Here is a 23,492-nt window from a genome sequence, read left to right as displayed (position 1 = left end):
GAGGCACACTCACCCTTCCTTCTTACACACACACACACACACACACTTTCACTCACATCCATACAACTGGGAGTCCCGTCTTCCTGAAATGACCGGATGGCATGGTTAAGACAACGGGATGGGATGAGAGCAAACTCACCACATGGGACAAATTCACTGCGTCTCTCTCCCTCGTTGCTTATGAAAGCTAGTATCGACGGCCTGGGAGGTGCACACCGCAGATATATGTATAAATGCAGTATGACCCCCCCCCCCCCCCCCCAAGCCAAAGCTGGTGGAACCAAAAGGCCAAAAGATGCAAAGTCCTGTCATTTCAAGACCACGTCTCCCAGGAGATGTTTAGTCGACACATTTCATAAAAAGAAAAGAGAAAATAAACAGTGTCTTGACTGAATGACATCTCCTGGTTCTCGTGGTCCACTGTGGAATCTCACAGGGATCAAAGATTCCACAACACAAGGACTCCCAGTAAAGACACAGCACTACATCCCCAGCACCCACCCCCCTCCCCCAGAGACCCCCCCCCCAAATCACAGGTACATACACTGGTAGAAAAAAAAAAAGGGACAAAACACTGTTATTTTTTCAGAAAAGACCAGGATCACTTGTGGATGAAGGGTTGAGGGAGAGGAGGGGGCCCAGCCAGCGTCTGATGAAGTCAGGCGTAAAGTGTTTGTCAGCATGAGTACATGGAGGGGTCTGTCTCCATCGTCAGTCAGGCACATGGACTCTTCAAACTTGGGCCTAGTCAAGTGTGAAAGCACCTTGAATTGAATCAAGTCCAACCGTCGTGTTGGGTGATGGGGGAGGGGCCGGGGGTCTCGCACTATTGTATTGGGTCACCACAAGTGCCGTTATCATCAGACAAAACTCCCTCGTTTAAAAATCACTGAAACTAATCAGCTTTCCACTCTTGCTCTTGGAGAAAGTGCGACACTGGCCCAAAAAAATAAAAAGTGTACAGGCGCCCTCTAGTGTCCAACTACAGACACTTCACCCCCGCTTCTACCTGAACTGACCATTTAGTAGTATTATAATGAAGCATGGAGGATGACGAGCTGTACGAGCCGTCAGTCGTGGTTCAAAACGGAGCCATCGTGGCAGAACCGGGCGGGTGTGGGACCTCTAGGGAAACACGACGGAGGCAAACCGGGCCCCGGGGGGCCCCTTCATCCACAGTGTTTAAAACATGAGCTTCCTTTTTCCAAAGAGCTTTTTTTTTTTTTTTTTTACAAAGTCACCAGAAACTAACAAAAAAGCAACAAAACAAAAAAAATATCATTAAATCTTTTTTTTTTCATTCTTATTCAGAGAATAGTTAACTGTCTCTTTTTTCTTTTCTCTTCTCTTTAAATAAATCGAACAGAGCCCAAATCAAGAGCAACAACAACAACTCATGTACACGGCAGCTAAATGAGAAATGGGACGAGTGTTATTGAAGAGTGGGAGGGACTCGAAAAGATTTCAACCTAAAACTCCAGATTAAAAATGTATTAACAATGTGCTACTCATGCAAAACGATGACAAAGAAAAGCAGCAAGTAAAGCCAAGAAACTAGGCTCCCGCACCCTGATCCACCCGTCAGCCCCACCTCCTTCTGAAACATCTAAAGGTCATTACACAGAATAACACATTCCGATAGTATTAAGCACTATTTTCTCCTTTTCTCGCGCTCTCTCTCTCTCCATATAAATCTTCGAACGTTCCCCGTGTCTAGGAAAAGAACATTTACTGCTGGAAAAAAGTGTCTCTCTCCCTCTCTTCTCTTTTGTTGTACAATTCTCTCTAAAACGTATGGAGGAATGGGGTTGCTGGTGGGTGTTTTCAAATGACATCTTTCAGGCTCGTCTTGGGGGGGGGGGGGGGTTAGGAGAGGAACGAGGAGGGGAGAGGTTACATGAGGACATGTCTTCCTCAACGGAGATGGCGATGAAACACCACCAGCGGGAGAACTCCATTAGGAGAAAAGCGGCTCTCTTCGCTGCGGGCCAGTTCCTCTCTCTCTCTCCCCGTTATGGATCTTTCTACATCGACAACTTCGCCGCCTTCAAGGCTACGACGCGAGGGACACATCGCTCCCCCTCAAATCGATTTTCTCTCTCCCGTCGTGGGGGGAATTATTTTAGCGACCAATCCTGTTAATTCCGGTCGACGTTCCGGTTTGACCCAACCGTTTCAATATACATTTAGGTTTCCTTGTGTTCTACGCTCCACAACCCCCCCCCGTCGTGGGGAGAATTATTTTAATGACCAATCCTTCACCTCGTGTGTTAATTCCGGTCGACGTTCCTCCGGTTTGACCCAATCGTTTCAATATACATTTAGGTTTCCTTGTGTTCTACGCTCCACAACCCCCCCCCCCCCCCCCACACCAAAAAAAATGGCAGCGACTATACATTTACAGAAACAGAAAAAGGCCTACTTAAGATAAGTCTCAGTAAAATATTTCAATAAAGACTGGCTCAACCCTTCCTCCATTTTTTTCCTCTTTTTTCTTCCTTTTTTAATTTTAATTTTTTAAAGCGTACGCTTTAAAGGTGATAAATACAATCCACTGATAGCTTTTCAAAGGCTTTTGGCAATACTAAGCTCTTCAATTACTGTACAACCAACACTGAAGTTCAGAGCGAGAGAGAGGGAGACTGGGTGCAGTGAAACATCAGGGGGGAAGGGGGACCACATCTCCCTCCCCAGTTATTTCCTCTCCGATCTGCTTCACACCCTATGTGAAAAAAAAGAATGAAAATAAATCTATTTCAAAGGCAGCCTTTTTCCTCCTGGCTAAACAGTTCAAGTCTATCAAATAAAATAAAAAGTAAATATTTCTCGGGGGGACCCAACCCCCCATCCCCCCCCTCTTTCCTAAGGTGATCAATGCTGAGGGTAACAGAGGTCCAGAAAGGAGGGAGATGGGAGGGGTTAGAGGGCAGATGTCCCCCAAATTCACAATTGGAACCCCTGCGGCTTTGCTTAGTTGTGGTTTCAAGTTCAGTTGTAGGGGGGGGGGGGCTATCCTTCAGTTGTCCTCCCCGAGGTTGAGGAGGCGCTGGTGGGTTCAGTAGGGGCCTCCTCAGCTGCCTCTCCTTCTGCGCGGCGGCCCCTCAGTTGGCCTCCTCGTCGCTGTCGTCCGGACTGATGGCCGGGCTGGTGAGGCTGTAGGTGGGGGAGGTGGGGCTGTACCCCGGGGAGGTGGGGCTGTACGTGGAGCCTTTGGGACTAGTGGGCGAGTAGGTGGGGGAGGTGGGCGAGTACTTGGGGGAGGTCGGAGAGTAGGTGGGCGACGTCGGGGAGTACTTGGGGCTGGTGGGCGTGTAAGTGGGCGAGGTGGGTGAGTAGGTGGGCGACGTGGGGCTGTACTTGGGCGTCGTGGGGGAGTAGGTCGGGGAAGTGGGCGTGTACTTGGGCGACGTGGGCGAGTACTTGGGAGAGGTGGGCGAGTACTTGGGCGAGGTCGGCGTGTACTCCGGGGAGCTGGGGCTGTACGACGGGGAGGTCGGGGTGTACTTGGGCGAGGTGGGCGAGTAGGAGGGCGAGCTGGGGGAGTAGGAGGGCGAGCTGGGCGTGTAGGTGGGCGACTGGGGGGTGAAGCGCGGGCTAGAGGGGGAGTAGGACGGAGAGGTGGGCGAGTAGGAGGGGGAGGTGGGCGAGTAGTTGGGGGAGGTGGGGGTGTAGTTGGGCGACGTGGGCGAGTAGGAGGGTGAGGTGGGAGAGTAGGAGGGGGAGGTGGGGGAGTAACTGGGCGAGGTGGGGGTGTAGTTGGGTGAGGTGGGACTGTAGCTCGGACTGGTCGGCGAGTAGGAGGGGGAGGTGGGCGAGTAGGAGGGGGAGGTGGGGGAGTAGGAGGGGGAGGTGGGGGAGTAGGATGGGGAGGTGGGAGAGTAGGAGGGGGAGGTGGGGGAGTAGCTCGGCGACGTCGGGCTGTAGCTCGGGGAGGTGGGGCTGTAACTGGGTGAGGTGGGGGAGTAGGAGGGGGAGGTGGGGGAGTACGAGGGGGAGGTGGGGGAGTAGGATGGAGACGTTGGGGAGTAGGAGGGGGACGTGGGCGAGTACGACGGCGAGGTCGGGGAGTAGCTGGGCGAGGTGGGGGAGTAGGAGGGGGAGGTGGGGCTGTAGTTGGGGCTCGTCGGGGAGTAGGAGGGGGAGGTGGGGGAGTAGGAGGGGGAGGTCGGGGAGTAGCCGGGGCTCTGGGGGGTGTAGCCCCCAGGGGAACGAGGCTCGTAGGCTGGGGAGGTGGGCGAGTAGTTGGGGGACATGGCTCCACCTGAAGAGTCAAAAGGAAAAATTTTAGCAATGTTGTTCTCGTTTTTAAGAGGTTCTTTACGTGGCATTTTATGTTCAAATAAGTGTTACATAGCTCTACATTCCTACAGCGGTCACTGATAGTGTTTGACCAGTAACATGGGTCTCAGTCCCTCCGCTCTGCAGTAATCCAATCAGGAGAGAGAACCCTAGATGTTTTTACTCATTTCAAGAAATCATGCCAAGCCAAATTTGCTGGCAGATTATATTACTTGTTTCAAGCACATATTAGTTTTTATTTAGTATTTTTGTCAAGCCTATTTTGTCAGTGTGGAGTTCTCTCTCCTGGTTAGATAACGTTTTTTGTTTACTGCAGAGCGGAGGGACTGGCCACACACTCTATATCAGTGATCTGTCGGAATGTAGAGCTATTATTCTAACATGTAGCCCACTTACAGCACCTTTAACTCAAACTCCTGTCTAATTGCAGATACAGTTCCCATTACATTATATGACTCAAGTGTACGATGTAGTTTATAAAGGGCTTCAATGAAAATATGTTAAACATACGGCTAAAAGAGTCACCCAGATTCTTCAACTAGATGGAAATGTAATACATTTTTTTAGGTCGCTCTGGTTTCTCTAGCTTGACTGAAGCGTTTACATGAGGTTTCATTTGGAACGGAGCTCAACCAGTCCCAGTTAACAGGCCTACTACCAGAGGCTACATTCAGTAGTAAATCATCTCACCTGGAGAGGGAATGTAGGGGCTGGCCGGGCCTGGAGACCCAGGAGAACCAGGCGTAGGGGACCAGGCCGGGGAGTAGCCCGGAGAGAAGCCGCTCGCGTCTGACGCCGCGCTGGGCGAGAAGCCGGCCGCCCCGGGGGTCATGCCGCTTCCTGGAGGTGAAAGATCAAAGAGTCAGCGAATGAAACCCAAAAGAAGATGAGCCGTTTAAACCCAGGTACTAACGTTATATATATATTTCATTTGTATTTGTTCCGTTCATGGTAATGCAGTTTCATTAAAAAAAAAAAAAAAAAAAAAAAAAATAATAATAATAATAATAATAATAATAACTAGACAATTCCGCGCGGGGGAAATTGTGAAAGTGTGGGTGACGCCTGTGCACCGCCGGCCAACGGGGGAGAGGGTCTCTCGCGAGTCTCTATGACAAACGGTTCAAAGGATACAAAAAGGGGGCGCGGCCTAAGGATCGGGGGAGTGGTCAACATAGACCAATCAAAGAGGATATCCCTACTGAGTGCAATGACACAACCCGCAACACTATTACACTATTACACAATATTACACTATTACACACTATTACACACTATTACACACTATTACACACTATTACACTATTACACACTATTACACTATTACACACTATTACACACTATTACACTATTACACACTATTACACACTATTACACTATTACACACTATTACACTATTACACACTATTACACTATTACACACTATTACACACTATTACACTATTACACTATTACACACTATTACACTATTACACACTATTACACTATTACACATTATTACACTATTACACTATTACACACTATTACACTATTACACACTATTACACACTATTACACTATTACACACTATTACACTATTACACACTATTACACTATTACACACTATTACACTATTACACACTATTACACACTATTACACACTATTACACTATTACACACTATTACACACTATTACACTATTACACACTATTACACTATTACACACTATTACACTATTACACACTATTACACTATTACACTATTACACACTATTACACACTATTACACACTATTACACTATTACACTATTACACACTATTACACTATTACACACTATTACACACTATTACACGATTACACACTATTACACTATTACACTATTACACACTATTACACTATTACACACTATTACACTATTACACACTATTACACTATTACACACTATTACACACTATTACACTATTACACTATTACACTATTACACTATTACACACTATTACACTATTACACTATTACACACTATACCACTATTACACTATTACACACTATTACACTATTACACACTATTGCACTATTACACTATTACACTATTACACACTATTACACTATTACACACTATTACACTATTACACTATTACACACTATTACACTATTACACTATTACACACTATTACACTATTACACTATTACACTATTACACTATTGCACACTATTACACTATTACACACTATTACACTATTACACACTATTACACTATTACACACTATTACACACTATTACACTATTACACTATTACACACTATTACACACTATTACACTATTACACACTATTACACTATTACACACTTACACTATTACACACTATTACACTATTACACACTATTACACTATTACACTATTACACACTATTACACTATTACACACTATTACACTATTACACACTATTACACACTATTACACTATTACACACTATTACACTATTACACTATTACACACTATTACACTATTACACAATATTACACTATTACACACTATTACACTATTACACACTATTACACTATTACACACTATTACACTATTACACTATTACACACTATTACACTATTACACTATTACACACTATTACACTATTACACACTATTACACTATTACACTATTACACACTATTACACTATTACACACTATTACACTATTACACACTATTACACTATTACACTATTACACACTATTACACTATTACACACTATTACACTATTACACTATTACACTATTACACACTATTACACACTATTACACTATTACACACTATTACACACTATTACACTATTACACTATTACACTATTACACTATTACAAACTATTACACACTATTACACTATTACACACTATTACACTATTACACACTATTACACTATTACACTATTACACTATTACACTATTACACACTATTACACACTATTACACACTATTACACTATTACACACTATTACACACTATTACACACTATTACACACTATTACACTATTACATACTATTACACACTATTACACTATTACACACTATAACACTATTACACTATTACACACTATTACACTATTACACTATTACACACTATTACACTATTACACTATTACACACTATTACACTATTACACACTATTACACACTATTACACTATTACACACTATTACACTATTACACTATTACACTATTACACACTATTACACTATTACATACTATTACACCATTACACACTATTACACTATTACATACTATTACACACTATTACACTATTACACTATTACACACTATAACACTATTACACTATTACACACTATTACACTATTACACTATTACACTATTACACACTATTACACTATTACACACTATTACACTATTACACACTATTACACTATTACACACTATTACACAATATTACACTATTACACACTATTACACACTATTACACTATTACACACTATTACACTATTACACACTATTACACTATTACACTATTACACACTATTACACTATTACACACTATTACACTATTACACACTATTACACTATTACACACTATTACACTATTACACACTATTACACTATTACACACTATTACACACTATTACACTATTACACACTATTACACTATTACACACTATTACACTATTACACAATATTACACTATTACACACTATTACACTATTACACTATTACACACTATTACACTATTACACACTATTACACTATTACACACTATTACACTATTACACCGAGTACAATGGCACAATCCGCAAGTCTCTACGACAAACGGTTCAAGAGATACACTGAGGGGGTGTGGCCTAAGGGGGCGTGGTCTAAGGATCGGGGGAGTGGTCAACATCGACCAATGAAAGGTGGTCAACATCGACCAATGGCACAATCCGCAAGTCTCTACGACAAACGGTTCAAGAGATACACTGAGGGGGTGTGGCCTAAGGGGGCGTGGTCTAATGATCGGGGGAGTGGTCAACATCGACCAATGAAAGGTGGTCAACATGGACCAATGAAAAATGAAAGAGGATATCCCTACTGAGTACAATGGCACAACCCACAAGACAGAGGGCGCTGTCCAGCAATTCAGCACTGCAACACAGTGATGGCCAATGATGGGTTAAGTGGATGATGTCATTGGCAGGTCAGCTCAGCCATGAGCCCTGAGCCTCACAGCTGTTAAGCCTGAACCAATCAGCCATGAGCACAATGACTTGCATATTCTGAAATTTCTTTACATGACTGCATTGTCACGTTGATTAAAAGAAAACTATAAGAGATGAAGCGTTGTGACTCGCACAAGAGCACTACAACGAGTAGGCGAAGGGTTGTGCGCGAGATTGTGGCATTCGTGCGATATTGTGGCACTCCTTCGGCGATCGGAACAGAAGGCTAAAAAAAAATGGATTACACACTATTACACTATTACACACTATTACACTATTACACACTATTACACACTATTACACTATTACACTATTACACACTATTACACTATTACACACTATTACACTATTACACATTATTACACACTATTACACTATTACACACTATTACACACTATTACACTATTATACACTATTACACACTATTACACTATTACACACTATTACACTATTACACTATTACACACTATTACACTATTACACACTATTACACTATTACACACTATTACACTATTACACACTATTACACTATTACACACTATTACACTATTACACTATTACACACTATTACACTATTACACACTATTACACACTATTACACTATTACACACTATTACACTATTACACACTATTACACTATTACACACTATTACACTATTACACACTATTACACACTATTACACTATTACACACTATTACACTATTACACACTATTACACTATTACACACTATTACACTATTACACTATTACACACTATTACACACTATTACACTATTACACACTATTACACACTATTACACTATTACACACTATTACACTATTACACACTATTACACTATTACACACTATTACACTATTACACTATTACACACTATTACACACTATTACACTATTACACACTATTACACTATTACACTATTACACTATTACACACTATTACACTATTACACACTATTACACACTATTACACGATTACACACTATTACACTATTACACTATTACACACTATTACACTATTACACACTATTACACTATTACACACTATTACACACTATTACACTATTACACACTATTACACTATTACACTATTACACACTATTACACTATTACACTATTACACTATTACACACTATTACACTATTACACTATTACACACTATTACACACTATTACACGATTACACACTATTACACTATTACACTATTACACACTATTACACTATTACACACTATTACACTATTACACACTATTACACTATTACACACTATTACACTATTACACACTATTACACACTATTACACTATTACACACTATTACACTATTACACACTATTACACTATTACACACTATTACACTATTACACACTATTACACTATTACACTATTACACACTATTACACACTATTACACTATTACACACTATTACACTATTACACACTATTACACTATTACACACTATTACACTATTACACTATTACACTATTACACACTATTACACTATTACACACTATTACACACTATTACACTATTACACACTATTACACTATTACACACTATTACACTATTACACACTATTACACTATTACACTATTACACACTATTACACACTATTACACTATTACACACTATTACACACTATTACACTATTACACACTATTACACTATTACACACTATTACACTATTACACACTATTACACTATTACACTATTACACACTATTACACACTATTACACTATTACACACTATTACACTATTACACTATTACACTATTACACACTATTACACTATTACACTATTACACACTATTACACACTATTACACGATTACACACTATTACACTATTACACTATTACACACTATTACACTATTACACACTATTACACTATTACACACTATTACACTATTACACACTATTACACACTATTACACTATTACACTATTACACACTATTACACTATTACACACTATTACACTATTACACTATTACACACTATACCACTATTACACTATTACACACTATTACACTATTACACACTATTACACTATTACACACTATTACACTATTACACACTATTACACTATTACACTATTACACACTATTACACACTATTACACTATTACACACTATTACACTATTACACACTATTACACTATTACACACTATTACACTATTACACTATTACACACTATTACACTATTACACACTATTACACACTATTACACTATTACACACTATTACACTATTACACACTATTACACTATTACACTATTACACACTATTACACACTATTACACTATTACACACTATTACACTATTACACTATTACACTATTACACACTATTACACTATTACACTATTACATACTATTACACACTATTACACTATTACACTATTACACACTATAACACTATTACACACTATTACACTATTACACTATTACACACTATTACACTATTACACTATTACACACTATTACACTATTACATACTATTACACTATTACACACTATTACACTATTACACACTATTACACTATTACACTATTACACACTATAACACTATTACACTATTACACACTATTACACTATTACACTATTACACTATTACACACTATTACACACTATTACACTATTACACACTATTACACACTATTACACTATTACACACTATTACACTATTACACACTATTACACAATATTACACTATTACACACTATTACACACTATTACACTATTACACACTATTACACTATTACACACTATTACACTATTACACTATTACACACTATTACACTATTACACACTATTACACTATTACACACTATTACACTATTACACACTATTACACTATTACACAATATTACACTATTACACACTATTACACTATTACACTATTACACACTATTACACTATTACACACTATTACACTATTACACTATTACACACTATTACACTATTACACACTATTACACTATTACACCGAGTACAATGGCACAATCCGCAAGTCTCTACGACAAACGGTTCAAGAGATACACTGAGGGGGTGTGGCCTAAGGGGGCGTGGTCTAAGGATCGGGGGAGTGGTCAACATCGACCAATGAAAGGTGGTCAACATCGACCAATGGCACAATCCGCAAGTCTCTACGACAAACGGTTCAAGAGATACACTGAGGGGGTGTGGCCTAAGGGGGCGTGGTCTAAGGATCGGGGGAGTGGTCAACATCGACCAATGAAAGGTGGTCAACATGGACCAATGAAAAATGAAAGAGGATATCCCTACTGAGTACAATGGCACAACCCACAAGACAGAGGGCGCTGTCCAGCAATTCAGTACTGCAACACAGTGATGGCCAATGATGGGTTAAGTGGATGATGTCATTGGCAGGTCAGCTCAGCCATGAGCCCTGAGCCTCACAGCTGTTAAGCCTGAACCAATCAGCCATGAGCACAATGACTTGCATATTCTGAAATTTCTTTACATGACTGCATTGTCACGTTGATTAAAAGAAAACTATAAGAGATGAAGCGTTGTGACTCGCACAAGAGCACTACAACGAGTAGGCGAAGGGTTGTGCGCGAGATTGTGGCATTCGTGCGATATTGTGGCACTCCTTCGGCGATCGGAACAGAAGGCTAAAAAAAAATGGATTTCTAGAGGGCGATTGCATGGCGGTCAATGGGGAGGAGAACCTTCAAACAAATGGTCGTCAGTTGAGATAGAAATGTCCAATTCCATTTATTTTTCGTTTGTGAGCGGGATGACAGCCGTGTCATCGTTTTGATGTGTTTGTTTTATTTCTACGTCCAAAATTGAGATCACACTCGCAATTCACCCAAGGTAGGGGGAAAAAGATTATTTCAGCTGCTACACTCTAAAATGCAATGCATTCCCAATGGGACCGAAATTTTACCGTTTAAAGTCGATTCGTAGCCAGACGGTGCGGTGAAACTTTTACGGGTTCGAAGACCGCAGTTGCCATAGGCAAGCCGCTCGTTTTGATACCTTTCACGTGTATGGTGCGCGAACGCTTACGTGTTGCAAAGTGTTTGAAACTCTAAATTGCACTGTATTTCCGAAATTTTACCGTTTAAAGTCGATTCGTAGCCAGACGGTGCCGTGAAACTTTACGAGTTCGAATAGCACATCGAGTTGGAGCAAGCCGGTCGTTTTGATACCTTTCACGTGTATGGGGCGCGAACGCTCTGGCACGAGTGTTGTTTGGAAAATCGGTGGATCTCGCACTCTAAAATGCATGCATTTCAGAAATTTTACCGTTTAAAGTCGATTCGTAGCCAGACGGTGCGGTGAAACTTTACGAGTTCGGAGACCGGTGTTGCCATAGGCAAGCCGCTCGTTTTGATACCTTTCACGTGTATGGGGCGCGAACGCTTACGTGTTGCAAAGTGTTTGCAAAATCGGTGGAATAAAGAATAAATAAAAAGAGTATGGATATGTATAGTGTGGGTTGCAACCTGGCTTCGCCAGGTCACCCACACTAATAATAATAATAATAATAATAATAATAATAATAATAATAATACATTTAATTTATAGTGCACTTTACATTTGGAACCAAATCTCAAAGTGCTACAGGTTAAAAACAGTCTTTAAAAACATAGGCAATTATAAAAACAAGGCATAAAAACATAAAAAAGGGATAAAACACACAAAGGCAAGTATAAAAGGTTAAAACTAAGAAAAAGGTGCCAAAGAAAAGTATTTCATAATCAAAGCACCCCCACAATTTGCACATTCCATGAGTGAAAAAGTCAGTTATTTACACATAATTAACAATCAATACTTAAAAAAAATAGTCATACAGAAAGCTATTACCCCTCAACTTCATTAATAAGTCCAATTGTTCTATTTGTACAACTCTTTAAATAATTCTGTAGAGAATTCCAGTTCTTACACCACATACTCAAATACACATCTGCTTTAAAAGTAGTCGTACATACTGATGCTTAAAAGTACATCTCCTTCTACGGTTCTCGTCCTTGGAGCTAAAAACAAACAACCTCTGAAAGCTTTCTGGCAATACTCCGTTTTTTGCTTTGTACATAACTAACATAAGTTTCATAAGTTCTGTCAAATCCACTTCATGAACAATTCTTACCGCTCTTTTCTGTAATATAAACAAATATATATACCGGTATATATATATATATATATACATACCGGTATATATATATATATATATATATATATGCACACACTCACCAATGCTGGGGGACCAGGCACCATAAGCGGGGGTGGCTCCCGTGTTCCAGGGGGTCATGGCAGGGGACATGCTGCTCATCGGGCTGGGAGCCGAGCCAAAGAACATTCCAGTGGCTGCAAATAGGATGCAACACAGAACATTAATAGGGTTCCCACAGACATTGAAACAAAATGAAATTCCTACCGATATTATTGGCCGATATTGGCATTAAAATGTGATATCGGAAATGATCGGTATCGGTAAAAAAAATTATAATATATATTTTTTTTTACATTTATTTAACATTTATTTACCCAGGCAAGCAAGTAAGAACAAATTCAGATTTTATTTATTGTCAAAAGTATGCATAATGTTGTGTTAATTCCACGACAAGAGATATGTAATGTTAATTACCTGAAATTATTCAGTTTTGGGGGGGGGGGGGGGGGGGGGGGGGCCCTGCATATATCGGTATCGGTTGATATCGGTATCGGTCTCTAATCCTGATGAAGACCGCTATGGTCGAAACATGTTGATTAGATTTTAAATGACTTAGCCACCTTTAATAAAGGCCTTTTAACCATCTTCCCTCTGGATTTTACATCTTTTTGAGTGCCTGGATCGACTCTCTTCTCTGAACTCTGCATTCCCGGTGATCCAAGAGCACCTTAACCTATATTGAACTGAGCTAACCAAGTTCTCCCTTTTGAGCACCTGGTTGTTTTTTTTCTCCTGCTTGCTGCATATCGGAAATTAAGAGTTGGACAATATCGGTATAGGTAAAAAAGCCAATATCGAACATCCCTACTTAAAACCAATTTCCGACAATTAGTTGCAGCAAACACTACCTATGACAAATAACACCATATCATCAGCAAACGGGGAGATAACGTCAGTGTGGACCAACACTCACGTCCGGCGACGCTGATGCCTGGCATGTTGGTGGGGATCTCCATGCCGTATTTGCACTTCTCCGCGTCCAGCAGCAGGTCGAAGCAGCCCGTCCCGCACGGGGCCAGCTGGCCCAGCATGATGTTCTCGGACACACCCTTCATGGGGTCGCTCTCTGCGTGGGACGAGGCCTCCATCAGCACGTCCACCTGAGGGGGACGGTAGGACACGCAGGAGGGTTATTGTGGATAATAAAAAAAAAAAAAAGGGAAATCCAAGGCGAATCAAAAAAGGCCTTCATTCTCTTGGTTGATTGGGGGCGAGAGTGGCTCGGGAGGTAGAGCAGTCGTCTGGTAATCTGGAGGTTCCCGGTTCGATTCCCGCTCCTCCCGGGCAGCGTGTCGAAGTGTCCTTGAGCAAGACACTTAACCCCTAACTGCTCCCGATGAGCAGGTTGGCACCTTGCATGGTTTCCTCCGTCGTCGGTGTGTGAATGTGTGAGTGAATGGGTAAATTGTAAAGCGCTTTGGATAAAATATGCTATATAAATGCAGCCATTTACAATTAACCATTCGGTAGAAAGACCATTTAAAAACACAGCTGGCCGAGGACAATGTAAACACATTGCCTCGATGTTGTGTTGTCACGGACCGAGTCAAGAGCCAGAGGTCAATAGTATCCAGCTGCAGACCTTCAGACCAGCGCTTACAAGCCCCGCACATACAAGCACCGCACATAGCAACCCCTCGCTTCCATTGGCTGATTTTGGTGACGTGATTTTGGGTCACGTTGCACGTTGCACTGCGGGATTGATTGATTGATTGATTGAAAACTTTATGGTGACGTGATTTTGGGTCACGTTGCACGTTGCACTGCGGGATTGATTGATTGATTGATTGAAAACTTTATTAACAGATTGCCGTATGATTTGGGTCACGTTGCACTGCGGGATTGATTGATTCATTGATTCATTGATTGATTGATTGATTGAAAACTTTATTAACAGATTGATTGATTGATTGAAAACTTTATTAACAGATTGCCGAATGGGTACACGTGACCACAGGCCCTGATTGATTGATTGAAAACTTTATTAACAGATTGTAGAATGGGTACACGTGACCTGACCGATTGATTGATTGATTGATTGATTGATTGATTGATTGAAAACTTTATTAACAGATTGCAGAATGGGTACAGTGACCGATTGATTGATTGATTGATTTATTGATTGATTGATTGAAAACTTTATTAACAGATTGCAGAATGCAGTACAGCTCAATACACACAATTGTTAAGGGGATGCAGACCATGCAGTACTGTTACATTTGTGACATACAGTAAATATATACAAGGGGGAGGGAACTGTACATTTATGATGAATTGAAAATGGGGGACCCTGATGTAAACAAGACGGAAGTCTTTCTCTGGTCTGCATCCCCTTAACAATTGTGTGTATTGAGCTGTACTGCAGATATATTTCAATTGCCTTACTTATTTACATAAGTATTATAGGCCTACAGCAGTATTGTACAGACAGTCTGTGTGAAGTCTGTGTGGTTATCCAGCTGCACAAAGGCAGAGCAAGAGGCTCTACAGAGGGTGGTGAAGGCGGCAGGCAGGATTGTCGGGACTCCTCTATCAAACATCACCTCCGTCTTCACCTCCCGCTGCCTCCACCGCTCCAAGTGTATCATCAAGGACCAGTCTCACCCAGCACATCACCTCTTTCAGCTCCTTCCCTCAGGGAGGAGATACCGGTCCATACATGCCAAGAGTTAAAGATTTAAGAACAGCTTTTTCCCCCAAGCAGTCAGACTGTTAAACGCTCATTGACTGTCCCCTCACGTGCACCATGCACTTACCTGGACTTGATAATCACTGTTACCACTCATCATGCACTTTATTTAAAATATTCTGTTATGTACAGTGTTATATGTGTTTCATGTATGTATATATTGTACTACGGTCTGTTGGAGCTCCCCTGAAATTTCACTCACGGTCATATAAGAGTTTTAATGTAGAAGGTTTTATTAATGAAATGTTGGGTATAAACTGGGAGGAGGTATGTTGTGAGGATGACCCAGAGGTTGCACTGGACTTATTTATGTCAGAAACAAATCAGCCCCATGGATAGATAGTAGCTTTTAATGAATTTTAATGAATGAGAGAGACATACTGTAGCCAAAAAAGCATCAGTGTGTTCCAGTTCTGCAGATGACAGACAAAAGTACTGTTCCTTACGTAATCAAGTCACAAAGTTAAATAAGGTGAGAAAAAGGGAATATTTTAAACCATGGTTATATGATGTGAGAAATGATGGTAAAAATCTATGGAATGTTTTAAATCAAATTATGGGTAGAAAATCCAATGTCTGTACACCTTTTGTTGAGTCATATGGAATTGTCCTAACCAAACCATGTGATATTGCCAACCATTTTAATGATTTTTATGCAAGTAAGATATCTCAGCTCAGGCAGGGAATGCACATCTCAAACAATACAAAATCAAATGACATAATTAAGAATATCATAATGAAAGATAAAGGGTGTACATTTGATTTTCAACAGGTTGAGGTTAGTGATATTGAAAGGTTACTCCAGGCTCTACCTGACAGCATGTTAGCTGGCACAGACAACTTGGATAGTAAATTATTGAGAATTACTGCTACGATCATAGCAAGTCCAGTGTCATATTATTAATAGATGTATACAAGTGGGACTATGTCCAAAGATATGGAAGGAGGCTAAGGTTACTCCTTTACCCAAAGACTCCAAATCAGTTTTTAATGAGGGCAACTCCAGACCTAATATAGAAAATGTAATGTACATATACGTTGTATACATCTATTAATAATATGACACTGGACTTGCTATGATCGTAGCAGTAATTCTCAATAATTTACTATCCAAGTTGTCTGTGCCAGCTAACTTGCTGTCAGGTAGAGCCTGGAGTAACCTTTCAATATCACTAACCTCAACCTGTTGAAAATCAAATGTACACCCTTTATCTTTCATTATGATATTCTTAATTATGTCATTTGATTTTGTATTGTTTGAGATGTGCATTCCCTGCCTGAGCTGAGATATCTTACTTGCATAAAAATCATTAAAATGGTTGGCAATATCACATGGTTTGGTTAGGACAATTCCATATGACTCAACAAAAGGTGTACAGACATTGGATTTTCTACCCATAATTTGATTTAAAACATTCCATAGATTTTTACCATCATTTCTCACATCATATAACCATGGTTTAAAATATTCCCTTTTTCTCACCTTATTTAACTTTGTGACTTGATTACGTAAGGAACGGTACTTTTGTCTGTCATCTGCAGAACTGGAACACACTGATGCTTTTTTGGCTACAGTATGTCTCTCTCATTCATTAAAATTCATTAAAAGCTACTATCTATCCATGGGGCTGATTTGTTTCTGACATAAATAAGTCCAGTGCAACCTCTGGGTCATCCTCACAACATACCTCCTCCCAGTTTATACCCAACATTTCATTAATAAAACCTTCTACATTAAAACTCTTATATGACCGTGAGTGAAATTTCAGGGGAGCTCCCACAGACCGTAGTACAATATATACATACATGAAACACATATAACACTGTACATAACAGAATATTTTAAATAAAGTGCATGATGAGTGGTAACAGTGATTATCAAGTCCAGGTAAGTGCATGGTGCACGTGAGGGGACAGTCAATGAGCGTTTAACAGTCTGACTGCTTGGGGGAAAAAGCTGTTCTTAAATCTTTAACTCTTGGCATGTATGGACCGGTATCTCCTCCCTGAGGGAAGGAGCTGAAAGAGGTGATGTTCTGGGTGAGACTGGTCCTTGATGATACACTTGGAGCGGTGGAGGCAGCGGGAGGTGAAGACGGAGGTGATGTTTGATAGAGGAGTCCCGACAATCCTGCCTGCCGCCTTCACCACCCTCTGTAGAGCCTCTTGCTCTGCCTTTGTGCAGCTGGATAACCACACAGACTTCACACAGACTGTCTGTACAATACTGCTGTGGGCCTATAATACTTATGTAAATAAGTAAGGCAATTGAAATATATCTGCAGTACAGCTCAATACACACAATTGTTAAGGGGATGCAGACCAGAGAAAGACTTCCGTCTTGTTTACATCAGGGTCCCCCATTTTCAATTCATCATAAATGTACAGTTCCCTCCCCCTTGTATATATTTACTGTATGTCACAAATGTAACAGTACTGCATGGTCTGCATCCCCTTAACAATTGTGTGTATTGAGCTGTACTGCATTCTGCAATCTGTTAATAAAGTTTTCAATCAATCAATCAATAAATCAATAAATCAATAAATCAATCAATCAATCAATCGGTCACTGTACCCATTCTGCAATCTGTTAATAAAGTGTTCAATCAATCAATCAATCAATCAATCAATCAATCGGTCAGGTCACGTGTACCCATTCTACAATCTGTTAATAAAGTTTTCAATCAATCAATCAGGGCCTGTGGTCACGTGTACCCATTCGGCAATCTGTTAATAAAGTTTTCAATCAATCAATCAATCTGTTAATAAAGTTTTCAATCAATCAATCAATCAATCAATGAATCAATGAATCAATCAATCCCGCAGTGCAACGTGACCCAAATCATACGGCAATCTGTTAATAAAGTTTTCAATCAATCAATCAATCAATCCCGCAGTGCAACGTGCAACGTGACCCAAAATCACGTCACCATAAAGTTTTCAATCAATCAATCAATCAATCCCGCAGTGCAACGTGCAACGTGACCCAAAATCACGTCACCAAAATCAGCCAATGGAAGCGAGGGGTTGCTATGTGCGGTGCTTGTATGTGCGGGGCTTGTAAGCGCTGGTCTGAAGGTCTGCAGCTGGAAGCATCTCGCTATTTCAGCCACTAGATGTCACTAGACATCTGTAGTCAGAAACACATTTTTAGGTTCAACTAAGTTCAGAAAAAGAGAAAGTTGACAAGCGAACAAGCCGCCATTTTCTTTTGGAAAACGGGAGCAGAGAACCACGGACCGCCCACTAGCAGTGCGTTTATCCAATCGGGTGCGTTCCATGTGGGGAAATGGCAAGTAGGGAGGGGCTAAGCAACGTACACGTAACGTGCACTCTCTGCCCAAAGGTTGATGCCCAGACATATCCCGAGCACAGAAAAACAAGATACAGGCAAAGGGAAGGGTCTCTACAAATAAGAAGATACAGGCAAAGGGAAGGATCTATCTACAAATAAGAAGATACAGGCAAAGGGAAGGGTCTCTACAAATAAGATATAGGCAAAGGGAAGGGTCTCTACAAATAAGATATAGGCAAAGGGAAGGGTCTGTCTACAAATAAGATATAGGCAAAGGGAAGGTCTCTCTACAAATAAGATATAAGCAAAGGGAAGGGTCTATCTACAAATAAGAAGATACAGGCAAAGGGAAGGGTATCTACAAATAAGATATAGGCAAAGGGAAGGGTCTCTACAAATAAGATATAGGCAAAGGGAAGGGTCTCTACAAATAAGAAGATACAGGCAAAGGGAAGGTTCTCTACAAATAAGATACAGGCATAGGGAAGGGTCTCTACAAATAAGAAGATACAGGCAAAGGGAAGGGTCTCTACAAATAAGAAGATACAGGCAAAGGGAAGGGTCTCTACAAATAAGAAGATACAGGCAAAGGGAAGGGTCTCTACAAATAAAGACAGTCACTTTTAGTGGGTCTTAAGTGATGAATTGACAGGGATCATGTTTGAACATTGTTATTTTTAGGATAATTCTACATATAATCCTTTATTATACCTTATAACAATTTAATAACAATAGGCAAGTCTGTTTCATCAAACCAGGGTATCTGGCAGGTTTCAACAAGTAAAATGTGAGTCTTTTTAGGACCACTTAGAGCTCAATTTAATACCAATTCCACAACAATACTAGCAAAAATAAACAACAACCGACACTGAGCTGCACTATTAAAATTATCGCGTGTTCCATACAAGCTCTCACCAGACCAACTAACCTCCCAGTAGCCACGCAAAAAAACAACCACTTGAATACAAAAACATTCCATATATATTTTATATTATTTAATCTCCCGAAAGCTATTTTCTAAGTGTGAAAATAAGTCTCTCACCGTCTCCTCGAAGGAACACTTCATGAGGGGTCCAGTGTCCTGCCGGTTGATGCCGTGACGTGTGATGGCCATCAGATGGCCCCTGCTGGTCATGGTGTCGCAAAGCAGCGCCAAGTGGCGGTAGTTGACGTAAGAGCCGTCAAAGGAGATCACGTGGTACAACTCCCGCTCCAGGGCTTTGCGGACGGCCTCGATACCCAGCACCTACATCCAGAGACAGAGCGACAGGGAAATCAGGTCAGTGGGGGAAACGGACACAGACAATGCGCCCCGAGGGCTCTCCCGAGTTGTCGCCCCTTTTTCATTTTTGGCACTTTGGGAAATGTGTCAACTGCAGTCAATGACAGGAAAATGCGCCGCAGAGTAGATACCGAAAGCCGTTGTAATCATATTCAAGGGTGTGCGAGTGTACCGTGAAGTACAGATGGGCTTCTATTTTCAAATATTCTTTAAATTTTTTAATAGTCCATGCAATTATTTGTTCAGTCTCCAAAAATATATTTCCCCTTGTTTTACCAGCACCTACACTGTAGTGTATTGAAATGGGACCCTATTAACCCTTTCACTGCCACACTACAGAAGGTTAACCCTTTACTATCACGCTACCAGTCGGTAGTGTGATAGCAAAGGGTTAACCTTCTGTAGTGTGGCAGTGAAAGGGTTAACCTGCTGCCGTGTGGCAGTGAAAGGGTTAACCTTCTGTGTATTGTTGCAGTGAAAGGGTTAACCATTTGGTAGTGCGGCAGTGAAAGGGTTAACTGTTGCATGCTGGGTACAGCTCGCTAGCTAGCCAGGTAGCATAACAGCTGGGAGAACAGAAAAGAAAGATGAAGAATGAGAGACTCTACGCATCAGTGATGTAACGTTCAGAGGAGGGAGGGGGGATTTCCACCTACCGTGAAGATCTCCACGATGTCGTTGGACGTGGTCCTGACAGGGTCGACGTCCTTCTCGCTGAGGACCCTCATGAGGCCCACGCCGTCCGTCTCCAGGATCCACTCCTGCAGGGCCTTGAACTCTCCCTCTTCCGTGATGATGATCTTCTTCTTGTTGTCCGTCTGGGGCAAATGCATGTACACCTGGAGGGGCGGAGGGCCGGGAGTTGAGAAACATTAATCCATGAATGAGACTGGACAGGGAAGTATTAACATTGCTTACATGCTTATGGCTATGATCACATTGGACACCTTTTTTCGATGGTTTTGTTGCACGTCTCCTACAAACTACGCGCCTCACGTTTTATTATATCACCTTATTGATGCCTTTCTGCACCGTCTTCATCATATAAATAAAAAATTATAATAACCATGTTTCTCTGCTCTAGCCTCCCACATGAGTGTGACTGAAAACTGTGGCAACCAACGAGGTACAGGCCTTTCCCCGACAACTTTATATGAGATCAGCGATAATGCAAACGCTGTGCGTGAATGGCGGCTTAGCGCAGTCATAGTATTCTCATGACGTGTGACACGTATCTGACCAATGTGGTGCAAATCCATTAACACAGCTTATGGTCCACGGTAGTCGTTTAATGATTTAATCACCTATTCGATCACCTGTCGTTTTCCTACCGAGACGTCTGCGATGGCGATGTATATAAAATAATAAACTGGTTCTATACCGATTTTAATACAGATTATTTAGTAGGGCTGACCTTCGATCTTTTTTTGGAATTCGAAGCTTCGGGGCCGAGATTCAATTTTAATTCGAAGCTTCAAAATAAAATATATATATATATATATATATTTTTTTTTTTATGTTGGGGGACTTGTACAGCACTTTGTTCAACTTTGACAGTGCTGTAAAGTTTAAACCTTTTTAAATCTTAGACAAACAAAACACTTTGCTTTCATTAAATATTGTAAGCTGTCATTTGAGGCTTTATAAAAGCAGCACAATGAACACAAATCTGTCAGTGCAGAGTCCGACCTCATCTTAAATAACAAACAGCATTGCTTGTTGTAATTAACAAAGAGAGGCAGAGTTGATTTTGCACAAAAAATATATATTTCAATAATCGCATTTTATTTTCATATTCGAATCCCATGCCCATTTATTTAGTATACCGATTTTAATTTTGGGATATTTAATTTTGTATTTTACAATATGCACTTTGCAATAGTGTATTTAGCTATATTTGTAATATTGTATCCTATAATACTGTGGATGTTAAGGCAGTGGCGGCCGCCGCCCCCCCTGGTAAAGAGAGCAGGAGAAGAAGAAAATTTTAAATTTTTATTTTAGACCCCTAAAAATTAAATAAACATGTTTAAAATGAATAATATTTACTCATTTTAAGTATGTTTGTGTTTCCAATGCACAATATAACGTTAAAATATAAAATATTAATAATCGTTTTCCTGAACAGGAAGTGACGATTCTGTCTGATAAAGAACGTTCCATTACCTTAGCCGCATTTCTCCTGCCGTATTTCTCTCAGGCTAGGCGCAATAGCGCTCTGAGTGCGCGTCACTGTTTCATCGCTGTATCCGTCGCAGCCAATCAGTGCGTAACGCGGTGTGCGTTGAAATATGATGTTTATGATGGAAGCCGGGCGCGATTTGAAGCGGTCTAGGCAAGCGTTTAGAATTTCCGTCTAGAATTTCCATAGCCGCATTTCGCGGAGACGCTCTCTGATTGGCCGACGCGGCGATGCCAGTTTTTTCCTTAGCCACAGTTTGCAACATGTTCGAGGCTGTGTGTTGTGAACTTGTGATTCAGTCTGGAGTCTGGACAGTGAGTGGAATGGATATACATCGACAACAGTCTGGGGGACAGTCAGTGGACATAC

At 40.7% G+C, this 23,492-nt stretch overlaps 1 protein-coding gene across 1 annotated transcript in view; it reads right to left on the bottom strand.

Moving 5' to 3' along the window:
• Positions 1–537: 537 nt before the first annotated feature.
• The window catches only part of polr2a (RNA polymerase II subunit A), an 87,311-nt gene continuing 64,356 nt past the window's right edge, over positions 538–23,492 (bottom strand). The window contains exons 24-29 of the mRNA XM_084312994.1: positions 21,598–21,780; positions 20,702–20,905; positions 14,589–14,775; positions 13,696–13,809; positions 4,990–5,139; positions 538–4,261 (exon numbers count right to left, since the gene is read on the bottom strand). Coding sequence (XP_084169120.1) covers positions 3,102–4,261; positions 4,990–5,139; positions 13,696–13,809; positions 14,589–14,775; positions 20,702–20,905; positions 21,598–21,780 — 1,998 coding nt within the window. The 3' untranslated portion in view covers positions 538–3,101. The remainder of the gene's footprint in view (positions 4,262–4,989; positions 5,140–13,695; positions 13,810–14,588; positions 14,776–20,701; positions 20,906–21,597; positions 21,781–23,492) is intronic.

The sequence above is a fragment of the Notolepis coatsorum genome (genome assembly GCF_963971535.1).
Source record: "Notolepis coatsorum genome assembly, chromosome: 4".
Taxonomy (NCBI): domain Eukaryota; kingdom Metazoa; phylum Chordata; class Actinopteri; order Aulopiformes; family Paralepididae; genus Notolepis; species Notolepis coatsorum.
This window is presented reverse-complemented; position numbering and strand designations above follow the sequence as displayed.